The following is a 21,183-nucleotide window of genomic DNA, read 5'->3' as shown; positions in this document are numbered from 1 at the left end:
CTACTGCCAACGAGGCACTTATGATGGAGGACTGGGCATGTCTAATCCATTTTTATATTATTTGGCCTCCCAACTCATCGTGATACACGACTGGTTTAACGGGGGATGGCCAGATCTGGCGTACCGGCTTGAGCTCGCTCTGCTGTCGTTCCCCCATAGCGTTGATCTCCATGGCCACCCCCTACTTAAAGATATGGTCCAGCTGAGTAGGATGGTCTTCCTAGCCTTGAGAGCACCTCTGAGGCATACGCATTGGGCACACACCCTCACACAACTTACAACACTCTGGCATGGTACATGGTTACATGAAACGGCAACCCTGCAGGGATTTGAAAAATGGGACATGCTAGGCATATCACACCTTGGACATGTTTGTACTGGGTCGCATATGCAGTCCTTCCAAGACCTCTATACAGACTACCAACTTTCACACACTCAGTTCTACAAATACCTGCAACTCAGTCATGTCCGCTATAAACACATTACAGTGGACTCACTGCCGGAATAAGCACAATCGAGGCCAAACTTCTGCTAGGGGCATGTAGGAGGCTGGCCTGGTTTGTGGTGAGTACCTTACACCAGGTCCAGTTATCCCTGATTAGAGAAATGTAGGCAGTGCTCTAGCAGCTTAGGCTGTCTAGCTGTAGCAGAGCAGCTTAGGCTGAGCTAGGAGACATGCAAAGCTCCTGCAATACCACTGTAGTTACACAGTACTTATACACAAGTAAAGACAATACTCAGTGTTACCAAAAATAAAGGTACTTTATTTTATTGACACAAGGCCAAAAATATCTTAGAGGCAATACTCCTTTCGGAAGTAAGTATTATACACAATAGATACACTAGAGACCAAAATCAGGTAAGTAAATAGTCATGGAATAGTTCTTAAAAAAAAAAAAAAATGGGGATCAAGGTGAATTGAAACCCCACCTTCTTCCTTTATTACACATATATGCAATTTATGGTGCTTTTCGGTGCACGGGTCGTGAGGGCCAACCCCCTAGACCTCAGATAGCCATGTGCTCATAACATGAAAAGGAGACCCATGTCATGGAATAGTGCAAACAGTAAAAAATACAACAGAATGCAATAGGCCTGGGGCAACACAAAATCACGATCTACCCCCTAGGCAGGTGTAGTGTGCAGAAGGGCACTGGGAGTGTAAGAGAACACCAAAGGTAAGTAAAATTCCCTACCCCAGAGCCCCGGAAAGTAGGAGTAAAGTACTGCAAGTTTCCTCAGGACACACTACAAGTTGTGCTAAGAGTTATTGCAAGAACCAAGCAAAACTGCAAGCACCAAATGGTGGATTCCTGGACCTGTGAAGAGAGGAGACCAAGCCCAGAAGTCAGAGAAGATTCCAGGAAGGACAGGAGACCCTACCAACCTAGAAGATGGCGCAAAAGTGGATTCTCTGTTTAGAAGAAGTCTGCAGAAGAGCACCACAGAAGATGGCTGCGGGTTCCTGCATGGCGCAGGAGATGTCCCACGTCGAGATGTTGGTTGCCGTCTGTTTGCGTCACTGGATTCGTCCAACAAGCCTTGGTGCAAACAAGGTCACGGTTTGCGTCAAAATGGCGCAGCCTGGACCCAGGAGGGACCCGGGGGCATAAACTCGGACTGTGGAGGCAGAGGGGGCTCCCAACACTGGAAAGAGCCCACAGATGACCAGGCAGCATCCATGGGAGTCCCAGGACACAGGGACAAAGAAGATGCAAATTGTGGCTGGTGCAGCACAACAAAAAGAGGTCCCACGCCGCAGGAGAACAACTCACCCAGTTGTGCGTCGAAGGATGGGGTGCTGGGGACCTGGGCTACACTGTGCTTGAAGGATTCTTGGAAGAAGTGCACAGAAGCCCAAGGAGCTGGAGATGACGCAGTGCACAAGGGTACTGTTGCAAATGGGGAAGGCAGGCTTTTACCACCTCCAAATTTGGACAGCTGGACCTTAGGACAGTCTGGGTCGTGTTGGTCCACCACCTGTGTTCCAGGGGGCATGCTAGTCATCAGTAGAGGAGTCCCAGAGAACCGGTCATCGGCGCAGAAGGTGCCTGCAGAAGCAGGGCAGTGACTCAGTCACACCACGGGAGATTCCTTTGGTTCTTCTGGTGCAGGGTGAAGACAGGGAGTCCCCAGAGCGTGCACACCTTGGAAACTGTTGCAAATGCTGGCTGGAGCTGAAGTTGCAGGTCGCAGGAGTCGTCCTGGATAGTTTGTTGGAGTTACGGCAGTTTGTGGAGCAGTCTGCGGTTGATCCGATGGTCAGAAGCTGAAGCAGAGGATGCAGAGGATTCCTGGATGAGACTTGCAAGCTGAATCTGAAGAAACACCCACAGGAGAGACCCTAAATAGCACTAAGAGGGGGATTGGCTACCTTATCAGGTAAGGGCCTATCAGGAGGGGTCTCTAACGTCACCTGCTGGCACTGGCCATTCAGAGATCTCCAGAGTGTCCCCACACCTTGGAAAACAAGATGGCTAACACCAGGGACACACTGGAGGAGCTCAGAGCACCACCCCTGGGGTGGTGATGGACAGGGGAGTGGTCACTCCTCTTTCCTTTGTCCTGTTTCGCACCAGAGCACGAACTGGGGGTCCCTGAACCGGTGTAGACTGGCTTATGCAAGGAGGGCACCATCTGTGCCCTTCAAAGCATTTCCAGAGGCTCTGGGAGGCACCCCTCCCAAGCCTGTAACACCTGTTTCCAAAGGGAGAGGGTCTAACACCCTCCTTCCAAAGGAAATGCATTGTTCTGCCTTCCTGGGACTGAGCTGCTCAGACCCCAGGAGGGCAGAAACCTGTCTGTGAGGCGGCAGCTGCTGTAGCTGCAGTGCAAGCCTCAGAGAGCTGGTTTGGCAGTACTGGAGGTCCATGGAGGAGCCCCCAGGATGCATGGGATTTCCTCCCCAATACCAGATGTGGAATGGTGGGACAATTCCATGATCTTAGGTACCTCACATGGCCATATTCAGAGTTACAATTGTGAAGCTACATATAGGTATTGACCTATATGTAGTGCACGAGTGTAATGGTATCCCCACACTCACAAATTCCAGGGAATTGGCCCTGGACAGTGTGGGGGCACCATTGCTAGTGCAAGGGTGTCCTCACACTTAATAACTATGCACCTAGCCTTCAGTAAATGAAGGTTAGACATATAAGTGACTTATAAGTTACTTAAGTGAAAATGGCTGTGAAATAGTGTGGGCACTATTTCACTCAGGCTGCAGTGGCAGTCCTGAAGAAAGGTATGTCTGAGCTCCTTATGGATGGCAAAAGAGATGCTGCAGCCCCATCTGTCTCCTCCTCCAAGGTCCTTCCTGGGCCCTGGCAGCACCCAAAATCTTCAACCACGACTCTTGCAGCCAGCAAGGCTTGTTTGTGGTCTTTCTGCTGGGACACAACTCTGCATCCTCCAGCACGCCGTGGGGCATATTCTGACCAAAGGAGAAGTTCCTGGCGCCTTCCGTTGTTGCAGAATCTTCGGCTTCTTCCACCCAGAGGCAGCCCTTTTGCACCTTCATCTGGGGCTTAGTGGGCTCCTGCCCCCCCGGACACTTGCGTGACTCTTGGACTTGGTCCCCTTCCTTTGCAGGACCTCAGGTCCAGGAATCTGTCTTCAGTGCTTTGCAGTCAGTTGTTGCCTTTGCAGAATCCCCTATCTTGACTTTACTGTCTTTCTGGGGTAGTAGGGTAACTTTACTCCCACTTTTCAGGGTCTTGGGGTGGGGTATCTTGGACACCCTTAGTGTTTTCTTACACTCCCAGCGACCCTCTACACACTACACTAGGCCTGGGGTCCATTTGTGGTTCGCATTCCACTTTTGGAGTATATGGTTTGTGTTGCCCCTAGGCCTATTTTCTCCTATTGCATTCTATTGTGTTCTACAGTGTTTGCACTACTTTTCTAAGTGTTTTACTTACCTGGTTTTGGTTTGTGTGTATATTTGGGGTATTTTACTTAGCTCCTAAGGGAGTATCGTCTGAGATACTTTTGGCATACTGTCACTAAAATAAAGTACCTTTATTTTGAGTAACTCAGAGTATTGTGTTTTCTTGTGATATAGTGCTATATGATATAAGTGGTATAGAAGGAGCTTTGCATGTCTCCTAGTTCAACCTAAGCTGCTCTGCTATAGCTACCTCTATCAGCCTAGGCTGCTACAACACTACTAATAAGGGGTAACTTGACCTGGTACAAGGTTTAAGTACCATCAGGTACCCACTATAAGCCAGGCCAGAATCCTACATTCAGTCTGATGGGAACTACCATAAATGCGTACACATTGATTTAGGAGCTCAAAAATATGCAGTGATGAAACGTAACACAGTTAAAGTGTTTAACCCACCTTAAACTCAAGAAAAGCACATTGCAAAATTTTGCTAAGTGAACTTCTGCATATTAAGTTTCATCTAACAATCTTAAAACAACGTGCCTTCACAATTCAACAGAAGGTTTATGTAAATATCTCATGTACCCCTCCTTTCAAATCCTTAAATCCAAATTCTTGAATCCACAACTACTTTACAGAGGGAAACAGTAAACATACCCTTCCTCACCTAAATACCTTTGCACTGCTGTTGAAAAATGTTTGCAAAAAAATTTCAAAATGTTCAATCATGGCATAAACTTGCATAAATAACAAATAGATAAAAATATTCAAAAGTCATTTTAGAAGGGTTTCCTAAGAATTAGTGTTTTTTTTAAATATAATAAATGAGACGGAAGCACTGTGTCACCTGAGGTTTGCATGAGGTAGACACGAAAACCATTGGCTGCAGCACCACACAAGAACACTCCACTGAGCAATGTACAGAGGCTGGTCAAGTTGGCAGTCACATCTTCAGAAGGGTTGAGATAAATGACGTCAATCACTTTTCCTAGCAAAAAGGGTGCGGACATGGTGATGACACTGGATACAGTGAGGAAGCCAATAGCAGCTGTTAAAAAAGATAAAAAAACAGCTTTTATTTAGGTTATGGGACATACTTTGGCATGAAGATAATCAGAGTATGATCTTTCATTGATGTTATGAGGACATTTTTCGTGCTATTTAGAGAATAACAGTTATTTAATGTGCAAGAAATAAATATGTTACATAAAACACCTAAAACACATAGCTTTTTTTTCCCTAAGAACACAATTTGAACAGTTATTTGTACTGCTTAAGTTCTACCGTACAGCGAAACTAAGAATCCCACAGTAGCATTTCTGAAAATTGTACACTGAGCGAATCAGCTATTTTTAATATTTAAATAATGTCATTTTATTAATATCACACGCGCACATTGGACACATGCTGCTTGCTGCTCTGTTCTGAAGATATTTCAATCAATAGGCTAAGGGCTCCCAGATTAAATGTCTGTTTATTTTGCTTATAATACACAAATACGAACAGGTGCCTCGGCCCAGCACCCCCAACCCTTTCTACCTGTGACCGGTTACCCGACCAGTCCAAGATCTTTCTGGAGCCGGCTTCGCTGCCCCGAGGGACCACCTCATCTCCTTAAGCTCTCTCTCACTCGTGCATCTTCTCTTTCTCTCTGTCATCGCTTGTTCCGCTTTTTCACTACTCAAGCTATTTTCTTCTAGGAGGCTGTTTTTCACTTTCACTCTTTTTGCCTTTCACCTTGTTTCTGCCTTTGCTTAAGCTCTTTGCAGACCTGTTTGCTTTAGCTCGTCTGCTTTTACACCGTTTTCTGCTTTTTACTTTAGCTCTTTTCAGCCGTTTTATACTCAACTCCCTCAGTATCATCCGGTTTGTTTTTTGCTCTTTTTCAGCCTTTTTGCTCTTTTCCCCGCCTTTCGGCCCGTTTTGCTATTGTCTTTAGCTCTTTTCACCCATTTTTCCTTTACAGATCTCCTCTGCAGGCGCACAAAGGCAAGTCAGTCTGCGCCCATCACAATGAACCCTGGCCCAACCGCCCCGCAGTGATACATCGCGGCACTCTTCCACTCTTTCAACATTTTCTCCACAGCTACAGCTACAGCACTGCACACCACATTGGGAGCCTTCCCCCTCGCCCACTGCCGTATCACTGGCAACTAAAAACCCACTCCCCACTCCCAATAGCATACTCCAGCCACCACAACAACTCTTGCACACAGCACATCACGCAATAGCAAACCAACACCCCATAACTAACTCTTTCGTATGCTATCCAACACCTGCTCACTCAGCAAACACGCAACCAAAATCTGGGACTTGCTAGGCAACAACGCACCGGAACTCCTCTTCCTCCACGGAACCTGGCTCAGCCCAACATCGGCAACTAAAACCACCACGACAATCCCAACAGGCTACAAGTTTGCATGACCGAATCGCCATCAAAAACCAGGAGGGGGACTCACGATCATCTACAAAGATGCCATAATCTGCTCAACAACCACAGAGAATGGCACTTCAAATCTCCTAAAACATCACGCTTGATGCAACCCTTCTTCACCGACCATTGAAACCACAAGCAACCTCATCCCAGACCTCATCACCCCACCTTATCGTCAACTCTAAAGCCTTCATACTCCCACACAAACCCACGCACATCGCTGGCCACACCTTCAACAAAATCAAGTTAAACACCACCTTAACCCTTAAACGGACCGACCACACCATCATTCACTTCCAAATCAAGAACACTGCAGACCAAAGCAGCCACTGACAACAGCGTACCCAGCGGAACCTGGAAAAAAATCTCGGAAGAAGACTGGCTCAATGCTCTACACAAAGACCACCCACCCAAGAGACAGAAAAGATCCAACAAACAGGCCAGCTGGTACATAAAGGACATCGGGGACACCAAAAGACACTTCAAACAACTAGTACGACGGGCATGGGAGAGTGAACTGGGCTGCATGGAGGATGAGGACTGAAGGGAAGGGGTGGAAGCTCCCAGAGGAGTGGTGCTAGGCACTCAATTTAGACTGATCCAGCTTAAGACACTTCATAGAGGGAATCTCACAAGGTCCAGGCTCCACAGCATGGGTCTGATCCCTACCGGGAACTGTCTGCGATGTGTTGATCCAAGGGGAGTCTGGCCTCACATATTCTGGCACTGTCCGGGACTGTCCCCACTTTTGTGGTGGAGCCTTTGGACAGCTTGAGAGGATGATGGGTTGAATATTCCCTGAGACACTAAACCTTTCCTACTGCATATCATGGATGATCTTGAGGGCACAGATTACCAGAAGGTCCTTCTCTGGCTAGACCTCATTACCGCAAGGAGGGATATTGCAAGGGCCTGAAAGGCGACAGAGGCTCCTCACGTAGACACTTGGGCCAAGGGCATGGATCATTGTATGGGACTGGAACGTCAGATATATTTATCACGGGGGTACTCCCAGAAACATTTTACAATTTTAAAAGACTTGGTAGAGTACAGGGGGATACATCTGGAGCCATACACAAAGAGGTCATGGGCAGAGGACGGGGAAACGGGACAGAGGGGGAAAAGCAATAGTGGTGTACAAACCAGAGTGTTGGGTCCTGACTACTTCTCATGTGGTCAGTAATTTAGTTGTGGGATTTACTGTGATGTGTTTCCTGCCTTCTTCCTGTAATGTGATGTATCTTTTTATTATATATAGGTGCTGTGCTCGATATGCTGGCTTTTTTTGGCCTGTTGTAAAAATCAATACAAATGTGTTTAAAAAAAAAAAAAAGATACCCATGCTCAGCCTCACTCTCTTTCGCATACACACCCTGAATTCACAGAAGCAGAGGAGGAAGTCACTCTTTCTCTTAAATCGCACCCAAAACATGGAAGGAACTCCCACAACACATCAGGGCCTCATTCTCACTACCTGAGTTTTGCAAGTATCTGAAGACCTGGCTCATTGAATAATTCTGGGGGATTTCACGCCTACAGACCTGCCCAAGCACCTGGATACCCTCGTAGATTGTGTGCTCTACATATCGACATAAGACTGTAAACCACAATTGACACTAGGCGGCGAGGCAATGAGGAAGAAAATAGCGAATATGCAACAAAGACAGGGTGTTGCAAATGAAAATAATCAATCACCTCAGTGTTTCATCTGCTAATGTGGGTGATCAAAAGAAAATCCTCTGTCGAATCCAGGTTGTGTGTAGAGGTGTACACTACAGTTTTCTCTTGGAGATACTTGGGAGCTGTGATTTTGACCCATTTGTAAGTGAACCTTGAATGGAATACTCTTATTTACTGAGAGCCAGTATAAACTTTTAATGTGACCTGCAATTTGCTCATATCAGTTTTTGAAGCTGAAAATAAGACTCTCAGCTGCATTTTGTAACATACGGAGTGATTTGGTAGGCTGGTTCTCTGTAATAAGTGCTTGCATAATAAAAACATTTCAATTGTGCAACACCCCAACTACCATAGGATGGTAACACTAATGTGTGTGTGTGGTGGTTTGGGAGGGGGAGTTATAGTCTCCACTGAATCATTGTTGGAATCCAGAGAACCCCAACTTAAGCAATTGGGATGATTTAGATCAAATGAGCCCCAAAACAATACACAAAATTACAGACTCAAACATTCATCAAACAAATCCACAAATGATTAAATATGTTATTTAATCTACAAATACTTAAAAAAATAAAAAATAAAAAAATAAAAAAAATTCATTGTAATAGGAGGGCCGGGGCCTTTCAAAATTCAAATCGGACCACACATTGTCCATAATATGCTCTGTTCGGTGCAGTTGCACTGTTCACATGAATACATCTGAGGACACCCTCTTAGTTGTATGCCTTCAATTACAAATTCCTTCAAATTTATATAACATTTGCTTCTTTATTTCCATACACTTTAATAATCTGCCACATTGTCCATCAAGTACCCAATCTGCCGACTGCCCTCCAGAACTGGCTGCTCTATCTGTCCACTCCTCACATTGTCTACCAGTTTTAACTGCTCACACAAATTTACCACTAGAGCTCCTTCCCAGTACGTCGGCCAATATACACTCTAAATCCTGCCCTAATGTAATCTCCTCACATTGTCCACCACCTTGTCACTGTGTCCAATGCAAGGTCAGAACACTGCCCAATACTGTCAGATCCTTGTGCTACCCAAAAGTGCCACTCAATCCTGTTGCTTACCAATGCCATCTCCTTAATTGCCCACGCCCATTTTCACATTGATTACCAGTGCCATCCAAACCCTTGACACAGAGCACCAGCTGCTCACACTGCCTAATCAAATTTACATCCATCAGTCAGGTCCTCACAAAGTAACCAGTGTCAGCATCTTCCAATGCCCGATGTCAGCTCCTCACATTAACCACCAGTACCAGCATCTTTTCATACTACCTGCAAAGTCTGCTTCTCATACAGCCCTCCAGTGTCATCTTCCAACACTGCCCATCGATGCCAAATCATCATACAACTCACTAAGGCCAACTCATCATGCTACCTATTAATTATTTCAGCTCCTTATATTGCCATCCTTCAAGATGCTCATGGGTGCCTAGTGCTGTATATGCCTTTTAAGTGCACCACTTACAGCACAAGCTTCATCTTCGGACCACTTTTATTAACATCCTTCTTTGAAACTACAACTTAACTGTCCTAATGGTGTCTGTTCTGAAAAGTGGCCGTAATCACAGCTTCCACATTTGTGACGTTGCTTCATTATGGACTTTTCTTTCTAGGACAGCGAGAGGCAGCACACAAAAGTACTCTACTTGTTACCAAACATTTCCCCTAGATCGATTAGCTTTGCCAATTAATGTTGACACTACACACTAATGTCTCACGCTTGCTACCAACTGCATCTCCACACTGCCCAACAATATATTCTCAATATTCTATAGGATAGTGTCAGCTTCTTACCCTACCCTATGAATACCAACTTCTTACACACACAATCAATACAAGCCAGTCATACTGTTCAGCAGTGCACTGCCTACCAATAACATCTCAAGTTGGCCACCAATGACCAGAACCCCTTACTGCTCAGTGACAGCGCCTCAAGCTGGCTTTCAACGCCAGTTCTTCTCACTGCCCGCTGGCGATCACTCATTACACTGCCACTCATGAAGACTTTTCAACATCGGTTTCTCGCTGCACACCAGTGCCAGCACTTCACACTATGCCATCAGTGCCTGTTCCATACATTACCAATAAGGACAAGTTCCCAACACTGCCCAAAGCCTAGTCCTCTCACCATTGCTAGCTCCCAACAATGCCGAATACTATTCAAATGCCTGCCTCCCACACACATCTACTAGCAATTCCCACCAATGATAGCTCCTCACACTGCTAAGCCAAGTGAATTCCTCACACTGACAATTTATGTGAGCACTTCACACTGTCAACCAATGCAGGCTGCTCACAATGACAAAAAATACAGTGCCTCACTGTCTCACACTGCCCTTTAGTCTCATTTCTTTATTATACCCACTACTGTAAGATCTCTTACATCTTCCACCCGAGAAAGCTACTTGTACTGTTTAGTGTCTACTCTTATTCTGCCCTTCTTTGTCAGCTCTAATTGCTTTCATCCAACGACTGCTTCTTACACTGCCCACAGTGCCAGTTTCTCACACTCCTTCTTCTGATAAAGCCCACTTCCCTCCCTGCTTACTATAGGTATTCATGTCAGTCCTCCAAAGGACCACCAACTGCATACGTTAACATGGCAGGTTTTACCAGTCAAAACTAGTTTCTCACCCTGCTCACTAACAGGAGCTCACAGTGCTTAACAATGTGAGCTCGGAGAGTTTAACAATGTGAGCTCTTTTTGGTTCACCTCCATCATCCGCTCAAAGTAACCACAAGAACCAGTTCCTTATACTTCACGCCAGTGTCAACATTTCACACTGCCTATGACTACCTGCATTTCTCTTTGACCGCAAGTTACAGCACTTTTCCCGCATTACCTAATTGCCTAATACAAAATAATCACATAGACAACCAATTCCTGTTTCTCACTATGTCTACTAGGAGAAGCCGGCTACCCGAGTGCACAAAGTACAAGATTCTCATAGAGTTCACCAGAGTTAGTGGCTCAAATTTACCCCAAAATGTCAGCCCTTCATCATGTTCACAGTTCATGGCCTTTATGCTACGGGTAACAACAGTTCCTAAAACTGCTCACTAATTCCTCCTTCCCGCTCAGTAAATCTACCCCATTAGAACACATTTGTCACCAGTGACATCTCATCCAACTGTTACCCAGTACCTGGCTCTGTATTCTGTTCATCACTGCTAGCTGCTCTCACTGTTTACCAATGTGAACTTCTGAAACACACCAGTGTCATTGAAAATATTGCACTTGTAGGCACTGTAAGAAACTGTGTCCACCAGTGCTGGCATCCATATCTAATTACTAGTGCCACCAGTACTTGTGTTCCTCTCTATTACTGCCATCTAGTCCCATTCCCCTCCCATGCAGTGCTTAATATGAGCTGCTGGTTTCCAGCGCTCAGCACCAGCACTTAATTGCCAGCATCAGCTCTGGTGACAGTCACCACATAGTGGCGCTGTCTGTCAAATTTTTGATATGAGAACAAGAGTGTTTGATAAGTCAATATACATTAAAAATGAACAAAACCTGATTCTCACCTCATTAGGATAGCTTTGAGGGCGGCCAGGAATCGTCTGAAATCGGTTTTGTTGGTACTGACATTGGCAGCATTGGCAAGGGTAATACGTGGTGCAGAGGTCTCCCTTACAGTGCCCTGGTACACCCTTTTTCCCCTTTTTTTGCAAATTAAGAACTGCGCCCAAGTAAGCCAACAAAATGAGATTTCTCACACTTACTTCAAATGCCTGATTCTTCCACTGCACGTCTTTGCAATCCACTTAAGACTTGTTACAAGTGCATTTTCTTCACACTGCTGCCAGTAGCTGTATATTTTCTATACGCACAGTAGAAGCCAGAAAGTACCAGCAGAAACCTCCTAAGAGTTATGGGTGTAGGAAGTGTGGGGGATGTATAGGCCACAGATTGTGGAGCATGGGAATATGTGGGATAAGGGTGGGGGAGAGGAGAGGATTAAATAAAAATAAATATCCTTCACTTTTATTATTCGCAGTGCTAATAGTGTAGTGAAGTGTTCCCTATAAAGGCCCTGCAGTTGACCTGTAGACCTGCCTCCAGTTATCTGTGAACAATTTGATGTCACAGAATGAAGGTGCATCCTAAAGTCCTTTGCTCTTTTGGGTCCTTTGCTCTTTTGTTTCTGCTGCTACCCTCCAGCAAATGGTTCTCACTTTGTCACCACAAAGTGTCCTGTGTACAGCTGCCAACAGCGTGCCCGAGTGAGGATAAAGGGAGAACGGAGGAGAAAGCAGTGTTTGCTGACTGCTGTCTGCACATTGCCCCTCCCCAGCCTTACCCCACCTGCCGCCTTGAAGACAAGCCGTTCACAGCAACAAGAAAGCTCTAAAGAAGGCTAAAAAGAGGCTCTGTGAAATACAGTATTTTCCTAGGATCACACCACTTGGAGAAATAGGAAAGCAGGGATTGCGTCCAGAATTTACTGTTTCACACTGTGCAATTTAGCCACAAGAAGAATCTCTCTCCGACATCTTAGGTTAATATTTTGTACTTAATTAATGAAAGGTAAGACTAGAATGTGGGTGACGGGCAGAATCCTTGTTTCATTTTGGGCACTTTTACTTGACAATATTAATTATGTTGTTATTATTACATACTTAAACATATTGAAGAACATTATCTTTTCTGCTCTTAACATTCTTGTTTGACTTGTATTATAATTGATTCACCATTTACCCAGAAACCAATCAATATTCCATCTCACAAAGCACCCCTCCTTGTGATGTAAGGGTGGCGGACAAAGCACTGGCCTAGGAGATGGGGGTAGGGGTTAATGTGCCCAGGGCAGGTACGTTCACTCAGCCTGGTATGGAGATATAACTTTCATGACACAATCCTTAATATAAGCTGTAAAAGCAAAAGATTTTTAGTGTAAATATTTCCAGTTTTGACTCATGTAAAACTAAGATACCCAAGATCATACAAAGGGATAGAGCGTTTGAAGTGTTATTAGAACTGCAGTCTGACAGCACACTTAACAACTTTTGTCACAGATAGTAATTGAGACCACACCGAGATGTCAAAAGCTATGAGGAGAATGGAATGATCGATGCTAGGAATAGAGGCTGTGAGGGGAGGGGAATGATCCATATTGGGCAAAGAGGGTCTGGGAATATTTCTACCTCACTTTTTTTTCTTATTTTAGTAGTGTTCTTATTACTGTTGTTACTACCACTAATAACACTTTTTAGTATTACTTTTCTTTTTAGAACTATTTTAGATGATATATTTATATCGAAATTATTAGTATCACTGTTCTCATGGTAATACGTACACTATTGATGATTATGCCAACAACGATTATTCATATTTGTAGAAGCAGCAGTGTTTGTTATTATATGTACTACTTCTGTTATTAAAACATTATTCATTCTATTAGCTATAGCACTAATTATACAAACAATGGTCGTATCACATGAGAGTAAGTACCAGATGTCCAGTCATCATGACAATGCCAGCCATGAACCAAGCCACAAGTCAGATGTCATGTGGTCTGCTCTATTACAGCGGTTCCCAACCTGTGGTTCCCCACCCCCTTAAAACCTGTGCCACATTCCCAGAGGGTCCGCAGGCCTGGGCCAGCATTAACTCCCTTCTGCAGCTGGGGCCTCTCGAAACACATGCACGTTTTTATATTTATTACTTCATTTGTGCAGCAGTTTTAAAAGCACTGCAAATGTCCTTGTACATCCAGCAGCTTTTGGGCAAAAATAGAAGTGTCAAGATAACTCTGGTGATTAACACACGTGCTGGAGAGAGATGGGAGTTTTGTCTAGTGGCTGTTTTGACTCATCTAGCACAGATGGTTAATATGCCTGCTGCAAAGAACCTGTATCACTCAAAGAACAGTATTTTATGTGGATAGCACAGTGGGTTACTGCTTTGTCACAGAGATTCTTTTGTTACTGTACAATTGTAACTTATGAACTGCAATCTAGCACACTGAGCTATGAACTGCCATCAAAGAACTGCACGCAAACTGCATTGCATAAATTAGAAAGTTATGTCCCCCCACCAGTCTTTCATTTTCCTTATGCTGCTAAAAAAAGTTTTCTTACGGTATGAGAGGTGTTAGAAAACACATTAATTACTGTGACAGGGAGGCTACGGAGAGATGAGAGGCCCTTATAGGTTTACTTCCTTTCCTCACCACATGTTTAAGTGAAAAAGCTTTCTCAGATCTTATGTACCTAAAAAATAAAAACAGAAATCGCTTGGGAAATGTATCATCTAAACTGAGAAGTCAGCTTTCCTAAATAAAACCAAACATTGAAAAGTTAGTCACCAAGAGGAAGCGTCAACCTTCCCATTAAAATGTTTCGATTTTTGCATATTTTTTCAATATAAAATAATTATATCTTCAGTAATTTGAGGATCTGTTTTGTGCGTACCTGTTTGTGCATTTTTTAAAATTTGTGTTTCAATGTTTGATATTCAAATCGTACAAATTGTTTGGGGGTCCTGACTTCCAGTAGTGATTCAGTGTGGGTCCTCAGGAGTCAAACAGTTTGGAACCACTGGTCTATTAAATAAAAAACAAGAGGTTTTGCGTAGCGCACACAATGAATCCACAAATGTTAAAGTGTTGTCATATGGGATTATAAATAAAAAGGAGGCACAGTGAAATAAAATATGCTTGGGATGAGACAGGTGAATGTTGCAATAAAGTCGGAAATGAACTCAGGTTTTATGGTTTCACATTGTGCAATTTAGCCACTAGATGAGTATCTCTCTCTCTCTCTCTTTCTCTCGCTCCTGTTATACATCAAAGGTTAATGCCCTGTCTTGTAATTCTTGGTGCCTGAGTCTTGAGTGTGTCCTTGGCAAGAGGTAATTTGAAGGATCAGTTTACTTTATGCTCAAGGGTCCCAGAGGACCTCGAGATGAGCAGGAGCCAGGCTATAACATTTCACCATTTTGCTAAAATCTTACTCTTAGAAGACCATGTTTATTTTCAGGAGCTGTTTATTAGTTACAGCCGACAATGTCACTCATCTGAACGAGATAAGCCAACCCCACTCCTTCTTAGTGCACAAAGGAAAAAAATGCAAAATGAACATACACTGTCTAGTCCAGAATGCGACTCTGAATTGTGCTTCCCAGAAATCGCCATAGATTGGCTCAAGAACTGCAAACAATGATAAACTAAGTAAGTCTGACCCCTCTGCAAAGCAGATGTCACTTGCTCTGCCTGGCACCAGGTCAGCAACATCAGGAATCCCTCACAATATACTTCTCCCTTGATAAGCAAAGTAAAGTCAATAATGCAGCATGAAGGCTAGATATGCTTTGTCTGTGTCAAGCATTCATATCCAGTACAAAAGACTGTATATATTATTGGGCGTGTTTTGAGAAATTCCAACATACAGTCTTCCGATATAATTGGCTGAGCTTTCTTTTTTTACACAAAGAAAACTAAATGACGTAGTGAACATAATCTGGTCCTTATAAGGAACTTTTTTCCCTAAATATCTAGTTCGTTATTCCGAGCCATTATACCCAGTCGAATTTTGCATGGTTTCTTTAGAAGCTGGGTCACTCACACAAGCAGATAATTTTACCAGAAGGTGGCGGCCTTGTACTAACTCTTTCGAAGTCTGAGTACAGTGGGTAAAACTGTACTGCTGGGGAATTTGATTGGTCTGAGTCTTGGAAAAAGATGTAAACCAGGAAACCTTTCAAAGCATGATTTAAACACAGGAAAGTTTCCTCCTATATGGTGTAGTTCCCAAAAAGCTTGAGCGGGAGATGAAACTGAGGGAGTACATTCACGCTCTAATGTTCCCATCACACATTAGGCATCCAACTGAGAAAGTTACAGTTGTCTAACTAGCTCTTAAACAGACTTTCTCTCTCAAATTGGCAGCATTAATAAAGACGTACATCCTGTAAGTCATTGATCCTGCATTACAGTGCAGCCTCACAATCACAACTTTATGCACCCCCCATAAATTTCACATTTGGAAATGCAAATGCGGATACTGAGGTCTGCTGTCCCTTGAGGCCTCATCCCATCACTTACAATCCAAACACAGAGGATATCACTAATTGTGCCCTGCCTCATTGATATTAATTAAGCAAATCACTTGGTGGTCCCCTCTGGGTGACTAATTTGTGGTGTGAGCTATTAGTACATAGGTCATATTGCAAATAGTGTACCCATTCTGAAACCCGTCAGTGAGCAAACAATTCTACAATTAGTTTCTGAATGTAAGTCAATTTAAATATGGCTTTGTGTTGTAACAAAACAACAGTTGAAATAGCCGCTACGCACACATTTTTTTTTCCTATTGCCATATGAAGACGCTTCCCTGCTTACTGACATCCACTACACTATATAAATGGCACCAGTAAAATAATGTAATGCAAATTTGGTTTCAAAGAATAGCGCTGCATGGGTATATAGCCATGTTGCCCATCATTCCCCAACTGTGCCCCTCGTTTCTTCATAGCCTCTCTCTCACATTTATTGCTTTTATAGTGCTGATCATCCTAACACTTTACATCACACACACATTAAACAGAGACAATGAATGGTACAAAATTGTAAATCAATGTACAGGAAATGCTACAGCAATGCTTGGTTTGGAGAAACACAAAGTCAGAATTTAAAATGAAATGCACTGTTGGGATTGTCTGTACTAGTAAGAATGTACTACTACATAAAGGAATCCTTTCCAGCAACTTTAAAGTAACAAAAGATTGAGAGAAATCTGTATCGGTGACAAAAGAGGTGACCCACTGTGCTATGAACATAAAACACAAGTCCATGATCGGCATCTTATACGCTGTACTTTGTAGCAGGCACATTAACATTCTACACTACATGATGAGGAGTCGAAACTGCCACCAGGCGAAACTCCGATTTCTCACACAAGAACTTTAATCACCAGAGATATCTTGGCATTTTTCATTATTGCATGAAAATTGTTGGACACACAAAGAACTCTGCATTAGGTGCCTCTAGCCCCATAATATATTTTAAACTGATGCATGCCCCCACTGCTGAGGTTAGTGCCTTTTGCAGCAGCTGGCACTGAGGACATCCCTTTCGCTCCGTTTGATACTGATCTCACAAAACAGCACACAGGGATGATGGTGTAATTTGATCCTCTTTTCTGGATCTTTTATCACACAAGTAGACTTCTCCTGTGTGTATGCTTTTCAGACATTAAGCTTCTCGTGTTTGCATGCATCTCATGTGCCATGCTTCTCATATTTGCAAACATCACACATTGTAATGAGCATTTCATTTTTTATAACATGCTGTTTATTTTTGTGAGCCTCTCCCATACAAAACTTTTGTGCTTTCGGGCATCCCACACCCTACTCATTTGTGACCTTCTAACATTGTACTTGGTTTTAATTTTCACACACAAGCACTATTTTTCTTGTGTTTTAAAGTATCACACTCAGCCCCTTATATTAGTGTTCAGCACTAACACCTCACTTCTAAGCTTCGCCCACACACATATTCTGCATATTTCACTATAACTATCTTCAGTGATCATCTTGCACATCATGCTGCTCCTGTTTGTAAGCGTCTCACAAGCACATCAGATTTCATGTTTTTATGAGCATAAACCTTGCTACACTTCTTGTGTGTGTGTTACATAGCAAGATTCAAGAGCATATCTCTTTCACACAAACACAATGCATCTCATTTTTACAAGCATCTCACACATGAAACTTATTCTTATTGCAAATTTGTATCATAGGGCTTCTCATGTGTGTGCAGGATACGTGGTTTGAGAGTACTATAAATTCATGTCATCCATCTGTAATACCTCTCTGTAGATTAGACAACAAAACTTTCAAGTTTTTGTACTGAAGACCTGGCAAATGTGTTGAAAATAAAACCATTGTGTCCAACGTGCTGGGCTGTCATGTAAAAGCTGTACAGAAAGTAAGGGATAACTAGGAACCTATTCTGAAAACCCTAGAACAATTATCAGTGATGATGTATATGCTAATGCTCACGGTTTGCTGGCACAAATTTCACAGAGGAATAACTCTCCTAAGCCTTCAGAGTGCTCTCCAAGTATTGTAGCTTCTGGAATGTTTGTATATTGCCATGAAAGGACACCCAATAAGTATAGGACAACTAGCGGCTGTGAAGGTAGCAAAAAGTGAACTGCTAAAAATTTGAAGTGATGAATTTTTTTGACAGTCTGCTCAACTCTGATAACTGCATGACTGTGAAGTACCATCTTAATGCCACTGAAGTGCCACAACTGTGACGATGGAGCAGCAGAAATTTCACCCTGTAACTGTCAGACTACTATCACCCTCAATATTGTGAACTTTTAGATACAGTTTATCTTCATCTTACTCAGCGTTTTGACAAGGAAGGCATCCAAAAATAAGAAAAACAAACAGCTGTTTTTAACAGCCAATGGCATTAACATTATTGCTCAATATGAAAACATTTACCCTTTACTGCTCTCAGCTCAATTAGATTTTATCTAGTACTCCTCAGTCCCAGAACTAGCAGACATACTTTGAAAAATGTTTCCAAAAGAGAAAGCTCTCTTTACACAGGCTGATAAGTTACTACAGAGTCTTCTAGTTACACCAGTAGCTTCTTCTGAGGGTTAGAGAAGTCTCAGTGGTCTCCATCAACTGGAAACTTAGCTAAGATTAACTAGCCCACAAAAAAAGCCTGAATCATGTTGCCACATGCAATATCTATAAAGAGATAGTGCAGCAGCATACATGCAATAGCAAAATCATTTGTCTTTTGCATTGAAAGGAAGAAAATAATTGTTTTGTCAGAGTAAAGTTCATGATTTTTATTATAGATGCCTGTAGAAAGGAAAAATGTTTCTAATTAATTACTTTTGTGACTATAAATAACAAAAAATCTTACTTGAAAACTGCGACAACATGCCTATTTATCTCAGTATTTCAGCTCAAAATTAATTGACTGAGTACTTTTACCGAAGCCTGCACTTCTTTGCAGGTGATGGGAGATTTGTATTGGGTAAAATGGAAAGTCTCCAAGGCTGTCCCTGCAGTCGTGGCTGGTGACTCTGCAAAGTGGCGGGGCGGGGGGGGAAGCAAAACACAAATACTATAACTATATATATATATATATATATATATTATTTTCTTTTTATTCAGTATGAAAATTATCAACGATACAAATAAAACAAAATACAATACACTCTCAAATGTCATTATCCAAAATAAATATTCCTACACATACACTATCCATTAAATACTTAAAACAAAATATTAAATGACAGATCATAAAACCAGATTCAAAGTCCAATCTGCCATTTTACACACATAAAAAAATTACATTACAGAATTTTGCTAAAAATATAAAATATTGCAATTAAAATTACAGATTAAGACTCAGGTTGGAAAGGCCTCTATGTTACTCCGCCAAGTTATAGCTCCCCTTAGAAAAGACCCCACCCGCTCCACACCGGCGCATCCGAGGCCATACACAGCCACAGGAAGGCTGGCGGTATTGCACAAAACCTCTCTCCTTCAGTATGTGAAGTAAATACTGATGCCTAAAGGGTGCACAAAAACCACAAAACAGAGTAAAATAGATTAGAGTCTGTAAAGACACTCCATCACAGGGGCATGGTTTTATAGCTTTTTCATCAAACTGACCAAGCAGAAAACACAAATTGCTTCCGATAACCCCAAAACAGAACCACGAGATACGAGTCCTTTCCCTCACATTTCTTATCTCCAAAAGATAGGCCCTAGGACCCACCCCCATCTTTAACATTATAAAATCCCTAACTGAATTCTTCCTTAATTCCTCTGCCTCCCTCTTGGCCCCCAAAAGTTTGGAGAAATTCTCCTTAACCCAACGTTTATCAGATTTGATCAGACTCTCTGGAGCCTCATACATACCCGGCCACCCCAAAGCAGAAGATATTTTTCTAATATACATCAGCCAGGGAATATCCGTCACACACTCACTTGCCATACAATCCCGCAAAATCTCTCTATTAAAAGCGGCAAACTCATTCGTCCAGATAGAGATCCATAACATAAGGGGAGTAATCTTAAAGGCATCTTCTATAAAATCTAGGGTCAATCCAGCATGCAAGCAGAAGCTGGAAAAGTTTTGATCAACTCCTAACAACCTCCTACAGAAATGATTTTCCTGTATAGAAGGGGCCCTATTTTCTGTGTACCCCTACAGAGATGCCCCATACAGCATGGCTGGGAGATACTTTCGCCTATAAATTTCAAGCAGAGCCTTGACAGGTTTAATACCCACCCTGGTAGCAAACTCTAAAGTGGCACCTACTGTTGCATTGAAAAGCGCCCCTCTCCTGGCAATACAAGATTTCCATGAACACTTATCCTCAAAATTAATCCCTAAATAAGGAAATTCCTGAACCCTGTTAATCGCTTGCTCATTGATTTTCAGCCCCGACCCTACTGAGTGGTTTCCCATACAACAAAGTGCAATTTATTGCAATTTATCTCTAAATCCAGGGCTGTCATAAAAGTTTCATAAGCTCTAACCGCCTCTCGAAGGCCATTCATAGTGCGGACCATAAGTACTGCATCATCCACATAAATCAAAACTGGAACTTTCTTTCCATTTAATTTAGGGGCATCCTTGCAGTGTTCCGCCAGAAAGTCGAACAGCCCATTTGTGTAAAGAAGAAAAAGGGTGGGGGCCAGGACACATCGTTGGCGCACCCCCCTGCCAAGCTCAAATGCATCCGAACATTCCCCATTTGCCCCAACCCTCACATTGGCATACGTTCCTAAGTGGAGGTACTGAAGCAACTCCACAATTGAGGGGTCCATTCCCAGCCAGGTAAGCTTCTCCCACAGCTGAGACCGATTGACCTTATCAAAATTACAGCTGAGATCCATGAATGCCAAATAAAAGGTGCCTTTCCTAGCTTGAGTATATTTCCCAATCACCATCGACAAATTTAGGCACTGTTCCTGGGCACCAAGCCCTTCCTTAAAACCATATTGTACCCGGCTTAGAATTACATTTTCAGCCATCCAAGCCTCAATGCGCCTCAAAATTATCCAGCCCAAAATTTTGGCAAAAGAATCTAGAAGGGAAATTGGACAATACGACTTGGGGTCGTCTTGATCTCCCTTCTTATAGACAGGAATAATACATGCCGATCTCCAGGTA

The 21,183-nt window shown here is 43.0% G+C and overlaps 1 protein-coding gene across 2 annotated transcripts in view; it reads right to left on the bottom strand.

Moving 5' to 3' along the window:
- Nucleotides 1-21,183, bottom strand: part of ABCB10 (ATP binding cassette subfamily B member 10) — a 1,288,341-nt gene that overhangs the window by 1,033,702 nt on the left and 233,456 nt on the right. For both annotated transcript variants that reach the window (XM_069234944.1, XM_069234945.1), the window contains exon 2: nt 4,740-4,940. In XM_069234944.1, the coding sequence (XP_069091045.1) occupies nt 4,740-4,940 (201 nt within the window). The remainder of the gene's footprint in view (nt 1-4,739; nt 4,941-21,183) is intronic.

The sequence above is a fragment of the Pleurodeles waltl genome, chromosome 5, assembly GCF_031143425.1.
Source record: "Pleurodeles waltl isolate 20211129_DDA chromosome 5, aPleWal1.hap1.20221129, whole genome shotgun sequence".
NCBI classification, from domain to species: Eukaryota; Metazoa; Chordata; class Amphibia; order Caudata; family Salamandridae; genus Pleurodeles; species Pleurodeles waltl.
Note: the sequence above shows the minus strand (reverse complement) of the source record. Positions and strands in the feature narration are given on the sequence as shown.